This window comes from Phalacrocorax carbo, chromosome 6 (genome assembly GCF_963921805.1).
Source record: "Phalacrocorax carbo chromosome 6, bPhaCar2.1, whole genome shotgun sequence".
NCBI classification, from domain to species: domain Eukaryota; kingdom Metazoa; phylum Chordata; class Aves; order Suliformes; family Phalacrocoracidae; genus Phalacrocorax; species Phalacrocorax carbo.
This window is the reverse complement of record NC_087518.1, coordinates 50,905,951-50,914,176: the sequence shown is the minus strand read 5'-3', so window position 1 is coordinate 50,914,176 and position 8,226 is coordinate 50,905,951. Positions and strand designations below refer to the sequence as shown.

At 55.7% G+C, this 8,226-nt stretch overlaps 1 protein-coding gene and 7 non-coding genes across 8 annotated transcripts; 6 read left to right on the top strand and 2 right to left on the bottom strand.

Annotated features, from left to right (window-relative positions):
- Positions 1-246: 246 nt before the first annotated feature.
- LOC135314151 (U5 spliceosomal RNA) lies at positions 247-361 on the bottom strand. Its single transcript, XR_010373620.1, has one exon. It is a non-coding gene; the product is annotated as a U5 spliceosomal RNA (small nuclear RNA).
- A 945-nt stretch (positions 362-1,306) lies between these two features.
- Positions 1,307-1,421, bottom strand: LOC135314141 (U5 spliceosomal RNA). Its single transcript, XR_010373610.1, has one exon. It is a non-coding gene; the product is annotated as a U5 spliceosomal RNA (small nuclear RNA).
- Positions 1,422-1,839: 418 nt separating this feature from the next.
- On the top strand, positions 1,840-6,986 carry RPS8 (ribosomal protein S8). The gene is made up of 6 exons (XM_064455241.1): positions 1,840-1,991; positions 2,848-2,954; positions 3,330-3,429; positions 4,784-4,959; positions 5,952-6,081; positions 6,828-6,986. The coding sequence occupies exons 1-6, from the start codon at positions 1,988-1,990 to the stop codon at positions 6,935-6,937; spliced, it is 627 nt and encodes a 208-aa protein (XP_064311311.1). The 5' UTR covers positions 1,840-1,987; the 3' UTR covers positions 6,938-6,986.
- Positions 2,697-2,781, top strand: LOC135314135 (small nucleolar RNA SNORD55/SNORD39). Its single transcript, XR_010373604.1, has one exon. It is a non-coding gene; the product is annotated as a small nucleolar RNA SNORD55/SNORD39 (small nucleolar RNA).
- Positions 3,135-3,238, top strand: LOC135314138 (small nucleolar RNA SNORD46). Its single transcript, XR_010373607.1, has one exon. It is a non-coding gene; the product is annotated as a small nucleolar RNA SNORD46 (small nucleolar RNA).
- LOC135314136 (small nucleolar RNA SNORD38) lies at positions 5,223-5,295 on the top strand. The gene has a single exon (XR_010373605.1). It is a non-coding gene; the product is annotated as a small nucleolar RNA SNORD38 (small nucleolar RNA).
- LOC135314137 (small nucleolar RNA SNORD38) lies at positions 6,541-6,612 on the top strand. The gene has a single exon (XR_010373606.1). It is a non-coding gene; the product is annotated as a small nucleolar RNA SNORD38 (small nucleolar RNA).
- Positions 6,987-7,653: 667 nt separating the features above from the next.
- LOC135314147 (small nucleolar RNA SNORA35) lies at positions 7,654-7,783 on the top strand. Its single transcript, XR_010373616.1, has one exon. It is a non-coding gene; the product is annotated as a small nucleolar RNA SNORA35 (small nucleolar RNA).
- The last annotated feature ends 443 nt before the right edge of the window (positions 7,784-8,226 follow it).

Here is an 8,226-nt window from a genome sequence, read left to right as displayed (position 1 = left end):
GGCCGGACTACAACTCCCAGCATGCCCTGCGCGCAACGACGCCTACAGCTCCCGGCGTGCCCCGGAGCGCTGTTCCCGGGAGGCGAAGGGCATGCTGGGAGGGGTAGTTCGGCTAACGGACGGGGCAAGGGAGCCCGCCGCCACCGGAACCGGGGCGGGCCCATCGGGAACTGGGAGCCACTGGCGGTATCGTGACACTTCCCCACGGAAGAATTTACTTGTTCTATTTTTGACCAGAAAAGGGGCAGCTCCACCGAAATGGAGCCTCAAAAAATTTCTCGACACTCGTGCCTGTTCCTCTCCACGGAAATCTTTAGTAAAAGGCGAAAGATTTATGCGATCTGAAGAGAAACCAGAGTATGCCGGCCTCCCGGCCCCCGCCGCGCCGCCCGCCCGCCCCACGCCCCACAACTCACGGCGACCCGCGCCCGCCCGCCCCGCTCCCGGCCCCGCCGCGGGCCGCACACGTCGCGGAGACCCGAACGGCTCGGACCGGCCGCCGGCAGCGGACAACGGGGCCGGTAGCGGGGCGGTGGGAGGCGGCGAAGCGCCGCTCTGCCGCTGCGCACCCTGGGTATGCAAAACAGCCGCGTGGTAATGAGGCACATGCTAATGAGGCGGCGGCGCGGGGCGGGTCCGAGCCGCAACGGGGCCCCTCCGCCCCCGCGTCCCCTCTGCCCGCGGGCCCCTTCTCCTCCCCCAGGCCGGACCGCGCTGTGGGTCCCCGCCCTGGTTTAACCCCAGCCGGCGGCCAGGCACCCCACACCGCTCGCTCGCTCCCCCCGCGATGGGGGGGGGGGGGGGGAAGAACTGGACGGGTAAAAGCGAAAAACTCGTGAGATTAAAAGCATTTTAATAGTTGGAAAGAAATAATATTTTAAAAATTGTAAAGAAAGCAGAGAAAAAAATCACAGGAAAACACAACCCAAGAACAACTGGTGACGCCAATGAAACAGCTGCCCCCCGCCGGCCCCCGCTTTAAGCGGAGAAGATGCAGAGCAACGGAAGGCGGCGGCGCCCGGCCCGGCCCGTGATTATGTATCACGTAGGCGGTAACTGTCACGTACGAACGTCCGCGCGAGCCGTGCCCGCCCCCTAACGCGCCCAGCGTTAAGCAGCGTTATTCCCGGTTTTCGGTGAGGCCGCCACCACCCGCCTCCCCCCACACCGGGTTTCGCTGCCGGACATGACGCCGCATGACGCGGCCCGAGGCGCCCAACCGGCCGTCACGCAGCGTAACGCCCCGCTGGGAACCCGCCCCTGCCCGCGCCAGTTAAACCTCTCTGTTTTTGACCAGAAAAGGGGCAGCTCCACCGAAATGGAGCCTCAAAAAATTACTCGACACTCGTGCCTGTTCCTCTCCACGGAAATCTTTAGTAAAAGGCGAAAGATTTATGCGATCTGAAGAGAAACCAGAGTATGCCGGCCTCCCTCCCCACGCACAGGCCGTTCCCCAGTTGTCCCTCCGGAGGACACGGCGACCCCTGCTACGCTCCCGCTCCCTCCCCCGCCGCCCCGGCCCGCATCCCCCGGCCCCAGACACGGGCACGGCCCGCCCCCCCCGGATCCGGGCGGGGCGGCGGGGGCGGCGGACTGCGCCTCGGGTACCGCGCCGCCGCGCCGCGGTGCACCCTGGGTATGCAAATCAGCTCGACTACTAATGCGCGTATGCTAATGAGGCGACCGTAGTCCCCGGGGCTGCTGTCCCTCCTCCGGTCCCCGCGGAGCCAGAGGGACGGGCCCGGGACAGGCAAACTCCCGCCGGTGCTCCCGTCCCTCTGGGCCTGCCGCTGCCCCGGCAGAGCGGCCCTGACCGCTGTCACCCGCCGCCCCATGGCCCCTCCACCTTCCCTCGGCCCCGCCGCGTCGCTAAGCAACGGCGCGCGCACCGCGCTGGGGGCGCGGTGACGTCACGGCCTCGCGAGAGCTCGCCGCGCCAAACCGCCCCGGGAGGCGGGGCCACGCCTCTTTGCGCCAGTGCAGCACCATGGGTGAGTCGGGCCGCCGAGAGACGCAGCCGCCATCCGCCGCCATCCGCCCGCCTTGCTGCCGCTGCCCGCCCTGGCCCCTTACCAGGTGTCAGCGGGTGGCGTCGCCCGCCTGCACCCCGCCATCGGAGGCGGCCGCGACGACGCTGAGCTGCTGGCGGCGGGAAGATGCCTAGGCTCAACATGGCGGTGGGCCGGGGAGGGGAGGGGAGGGGACGGCCTGGCTTTGCGTCGCCTCGCTGCAGGCCCCGGGCGCTGGCCTCGCTCTCGGTGGCGCTGGGGCCGGAGTGCGCCGGGCCTGTGCAGGGAGTGTTTACTGCAGGGATCTCCGTGGATGAGGTGGGGCGGGTTTTGTGGGGGATCCAGCGAGAGGTGGGGGGCGGCCCTGTTCCTCACTGGTCGGCAGGGGATTGTAGGGGAAACGGGAGATGGGGTACGATGGGGTTGTCGCCATCGTGGGGGCCCAGCAGACTGGGTAGGAGAAGGGGGTTTGAGTTGGGGTATCTTTCAGGAGCCCAGCACATGGGACCCGGGATGGGGGTTCCTTTCTGCAGATGATCTGCCAGACCCAGAGTATAACATAGGGTGCCCAGCAGCATGGGGTGGGTTGGGAGGCTGCTTCCCAAAGGGGACGCCCATCAGACACGGTGGAGGGAGTCTTGTCTGCTTTGCCCAGCTGTGATGGAAGGGAGGAGGTTGAGGCGGATCTGAGTATCAATGATGAAGCTTCTCTGACTGCTGCATAAGGCCGAGTGCACTGTGCGGATACCAACCTTGGAGAGCTGAGGACTCAGAACCATACCTTGCTGTGGCCAGGTGGGATCAGTGCCATCCTCTGACCACACTGCTGTCCATCCAGGTATCTCCAGGGACAACTGGCATAAGCGTCGCAAGACTGGGGGCAAGAGGAAGCCCTACCACAAGAAGAGGAAGTATGAGCTGGGGCGGCCTCCTGCCAACACGAAGGTGGGTGATTTGGGGAGGGTGGTCAGTAGTTGTGTTTTCAAACTTGGGTTGCTGGTCATGTGCTGTTTAAGGCTAAAATACGTGCTGTGTTTTTGACTGGTTAAATGTCTGTCACTGCTTCTTTAAAATGTGGTATTTTACATCTGCAGAAAGCAGTGATACATTTTTGAAATAAGAGGCAATTGGAGTGATGAAATTTTCACCTTAGGTAGATGCAACAGACCGTTCTGGTCGCTTACCGTATCTGCCGATGCTGGGGCTTGTCATAGTTACACTGACCATGTTGCCTTTGAGTTCAGGAGTTGGCTGGGCTCCTGCGAGAGCCGTGCAGCATTCCAGCACCAACAACACCCTGGTGTTTGTTTCTGACCGTAGATTGGCCCACGTCGAATTCATACAGTGAGGGTTCGTGGTGGAAATAAGAAATACCGTGCCCTTCGGTTGGATGTTGGCAACTTCTCCTGGGGATCGGAATGTAAGTACATCGTAAGCCTGGTGTGTTGGAAGGGAACAGTCTCACAGCTGGGCTGGTCACCGGTACTGCCACAGAGTCCAGGCTCAAGCTTGTAGGCACGGTTTGAACATCATGGACCTTGAAGGACTTACTGGGTCTGGAGCAGCACGCATAGTGATGATAACTTTGACCTTATGCGGCCTTAGGAGGCTTGGGTGTCTGCTAAGTTCGCAGTGATTGGAGTGTCATAGTTACACTGAGTGATGTGCTCGCGTTGCCTTTTTACTGGGTGGGGAGAACTACAGAGGGTTAAAAAAACCTAAATACGGCTAGTTCTTAAGAAATGCAACTCTTGTTTATTGATGCACACTTGGTAAAAGTGATTCTGTCCAACAGAGAAAGGTGAGGATTTTTCTGAGGTGTGGCCCTAGGACAGCATCACATTAGCATGTGCGGTTTACTTCCTACTCCTGCTTTGCTAAGCAAAAGTGGGATGCGTGTTAGCGAGAGGGGAGTCTATAGTGCTTCCTGTGAGCAAGGTGGGTTTTCTCTGAATTACAAACTGAAAAGCACATAACTTGAGCCTGGGCCCAGCTGGCGTCACTCAATACAATAGTAAAACCATTGGTAAGGAAGGTAGTTCAGTGTCCAGCATGGTGCGAGGGCAAAAGGACATGTTTTCTCCTGGTGATCACAGAACACTGTCTGTGCTGTGATGAGCGCTGTCATTCACAAGCAGTGTTACAGAGGTGAGGGGACTGAGCATACCTTGCAGAATAAGGACATGAGTGAAGAGGAGAAAACCCATCTTGTGCCTGGCCTTTGTGCACATGAGGGGCTGCGTCTCCAGGGCAGGCAGCTGCCAAACAGTCAAATCTGTTAGCCAATGCAGAATGCTTCAGGTCTTGAAGAGTGAAAACACCAGCTTCTTCTCTCAATTTACTTATAAACCCTCATCCTATATAAAAGGTTTGTGGTATGTGTTGCAGAGCAGCCCTGTCAGCATAGCTTATTCAGTAGCTCTAGGAAGTACCTACGGACTGAGCCCTGCATGCAGTGTTAGTTGGCATCTGCTGAGGCATCTTCCAGCCAAAATTTATTTTTTAGTGTTACTCAGTCCTTTCTGAGTTCCACTGAGGCCACAGATTCCAGTTTTTTGTCTGGGGCAAATAATTTTCTGTCCTAGAAACATAAGTTTGGACTGGTAAAAACAGATGCATCTTTTACTAATATTTAAGTCATTGCTGGGGAAGCTGGAGGATATTTGATGGAGCGATAAGCATGAGGTGGTTTGAGGGTATGTGTGAGGTGCTGTGGACTGTGTTCTTAGTTGTCTGATGCCTCTAGGTTTGAATTCGTACTCTTCTTTTGAAAGGCTGCACTCGCAAGACCAGAATCATCGATGTCGTCTACAACGCTTCCAACAATGAACTGGTGCGGACAAAGACCCTGGTGAAGAATTGCATTGTTCTCATTGACAGCACTCCGTACCGGCAGTGGTACGAAGCCCACTATGCCTTGCCCCTTGGACGCAAGAAGGGTGCCAAACTGGTACGTCTGGAGTTGTTGCTGTCTTTTTGACTCCGTGCAGAGAGTAGAGCCTGCCCTGCTGGAGGCAGTTAGATGTCGTGGGTGGGTGGTGCCTGCCAGAATAGCACTGGGTGCCGTCTGCGGTAACAGTGGTTACTGGGCCTACGTTCCCATCAGCTCCCGGATGAGCCTGGCTCCATTAACAGAGTGGTCTGTACCGTGGAGCGCTCTCTGAGGCATCGTACCCGTTTGTGCACAAGGACCTGCCTGTTGATCTCTTTGGTCTTCTAATGATGATACCTTTGTCCAGTTCTGCTACTGAAGGGAGAGCGATGACATTCTATGATGCTGAGGAAGACTTTGCAGATTGGGTCCGTGTGCTGAGGGATGATTGCTTTGATGAGAAGCCCGTCGATTGCTGACTAAATTTCAGCTTGCTTTTAAGAGTTCTGAAGTGTCTTTAAACTATCCAGACTTAACTGTCTCTAATTTTGTTCAAGGTGCAAACCCTAAACTGGTAGAACGTATTTAAACCCCCGTGTGCAGCACTCAGTTTAAGGTCATCTCCTTGCACTAAAAACAAAGCGCTTTTAGCGGAGCACTGTGCAGTTCTGAGGCACAGGGAGAGCTTGTTACTGGTCTGCCAGGACTTGTGCCACACCCAGGTGCTCTCATTGTCTTTGGAGAGGGAAGGAGTATTCACCCTCTTTGGAGGAGGAGTAATTCATGAAGGAAGCCCTTGCAATGTCACTTGTCTAAGAGCACCCTTCCCTAGGGCACCATGCTTTGTGGTCAGCAGGGACTCTAGGTAGCAACATCGCATTTCTTGGCCTCAAAAGTGAAACTGCACCTGGTTCTGTGAGGTTGAAGTGCTTGTACCTCGGCAAGGTATGACTGGGGAAACATGGTGCAGTGCTGAGAATACAGGGGTCTCCTTGGTAGTGGAAACCACACACTCTAGCAGAAGGTGGCCTAATGTTGAACCTTGTCTTTGCTTATGGTCTTGTTTTTAGACTCCTGAAGAGGAGGAAATCTTGAACAAGAAGCGTTCAAAGAAGATCCAGAAAAAATATGATGAGCGAAAGAAGAATGCCAAGATAGCAAGTATTCTTGAGGAACAGTTCCAGCAAGGAAAGCTGCTTGGTGAGTCCCTGGCAGGATTAATGTGGGTGGGGATAAAGGGAGTCAGGGCACAAACAGGGTGCCAGAGCAAATCCTGTTCTTGGTCCTGGTATCACAAAGATCCTGAAGTTCTACGCACTGCGATAAAGCTAACTGCAGGGTGAAAGCAGTGGGGGGTTCTCCATGTCTGGGGGAGTATCTTCTGGGTCTGAAGTGTAACTTGGTCTTCTGTCTTCTCTGGAGATAGCCCACTTCTGGCAGGAAGGGGAAGTCTGTTTCTGGAGCTTGAATTGCTGCATGTCCCAGCCAGGCTCCTGGAGTCGGTCCTTCCCGGTTAGCCTTGAGAGAAGCGATGGGGCTTGAGCCTTGCAGAGCGGGCAAAGGCCCATGGGCTGCACTGCCTGTCTGAAAAATGTCCTGAGAGCATGTGACAGCTTTGACCAGTTCCAGGTTCTGGGGAATAGTTCAGTGTTCTGAAGTCTTCTGGTGATGAGACCTTTGTCCAGTTCTGCTACTGAATTTGAGCGATGACAGTTTGGAGATCTGAAGAGGACTTCATTTGGGACTCGGTCCAGCAGAGCAGGTTCAGCGGCTTGATACCTTAGGGGGAGGTACCGAAGCTGGCACATAAACTGGTGTATCTCTTACTGACACCTTCCTCGTCCGTGCTTTTGCAGAGAGGCTGCATGCAGTGCTTGTTTTCAGGTTCTGTATGTACTGGGGTAGCAATTTCTAAACTTCTTTAACTGGATGACTTCTCCTTGCAGCCTGCATTGCCTCTAGACCTGGACAGTGTGGCCGAGCCGACGGCTATGTGTTGGAAGGCAAGGAATTAGAGTTCTACTTGAGGAAGATCAAGGCCAGAAAAGGCAAATGAGTAAAAACTACTCTGCTGAGAGAATGAATAAAACCGAGAGTCTACTACAGCGAGGGGGTTGTGTGCTTGTTTGTGTGTGCAGGGTTGGGGGGCTTGTGTGGCTCCTCCTGCCTGTAAAGTGTAAAAAGAAGAAGGATCTCTCCTGGAATCCCTGAGCGCTCTTGTGTCTTCAGGTGAGCTCTGACCCCACACGCTCTCGTCTGAAACATCTCCCTGGGTTCCAGGACAGTGGCCTAATGGACAAGGGGGTGTGCAAAAGAGTTGTCAGACTTGCTTCAAGAGGAGAGTTTCCAGTGAACTTCCTCCTGTGAGCAGGAGGAAGGTGCAGACATCCACCCCCACCAGGGTTCTGGCATTCTGGGAGCTGCCGGAGCCTGGCTGGGCATGTGTTCCCCCTTCCCTGTGGTGCGTCAGGTCACACATGCCACATCTGGGGTCTTGGGGTGAGGTCAGTGGGGAAGGGGCCTGTTGCCTCAGGAGAAGGCTGTCCAAGGAGCAGCTCCACAGCTGCTGCTGCATTTGTGCAAAATCTGGCTGAAAACTTGCCTTCTGCACCTCTGGCCCCTGCAGCTGCGTACCTCCTGCTGCCACTTCCCTGATTGCCCGTGCTCACGTCTGTGGTCAGGGCCAGCAGCCCCTTCTGCCACTGCTCGGTGTTTCCTGCCCAGTTCTACAACTGTCCTCAGCATCCAGTGTCTTGTCCTAATCTATCTTGGCCGCACTGCTCAGTTACCGGCTGGCCTTCGCCTGGCCCCCTCGGTCTCATTCCAGTGCAAGATAAATTCCTTCTAGCAGAAGGGCCAGGCTCTCATCGTGGTCTGTCCCTTTCGAAAGCTGGGTACAAATTCCACCTTTCTGCCATGTCCCTTGTGGTGGGGTTGGAAATCTGTGGTGACCAAAAGCTTTTCTGGATGTTTTGGCATGTGAAATGTCATTCATTAGTGGGGTCAAGATAGGGACCCATCTAAGGGCTGCTCCCAGGGCTGCAGGGGAGCCAGGCTTGGATGTCTCATGCCTGCCAAGTGGAGGCGCTGCGCACTTGATCTGCTCACCCGTTTTTATGAAAGCCTCATTTATTCATAGGAGCGCCCTGGTGCGAGGCAGACAACTGACAGCCCTGGCTTGCCAATTTTTAGCTCTCAACTGTAGGAGATAGTCCATGGTCATCTTGCCCCAAGGAGAGCTGTGGTGAGACCTGCATCTCATGCCTTAAAATGGAGGCTCTGCCCCACAAATTATTTGGGCTTGGTATATTTAAGTTTTTCTCCTGTGATGCTGTGCTCTGGGTG

What these genes read in the sequence shown, in the direction of transcription:
- RPS8 (XM_064455241.1), top strand. An exon ending in CTTCTCCTGGGGATCGGAAT is followed by an intron (nt 3,430 to 4,783) that starts GTAAGTACATCG and finishes TTCTTTTGAAAG; the next exon opens with GCTGCACTCGCAAGACCAGA. An exon ending in GCAAGAAGGGTGCCAAACTG is followed by an intron (nt 4,960 to 5,951) that starts GTACGTCTGGAG and finishes TCTTGTTTTTAG; the next exon opens with ACTCCTGAAGAGGAGGAAAT.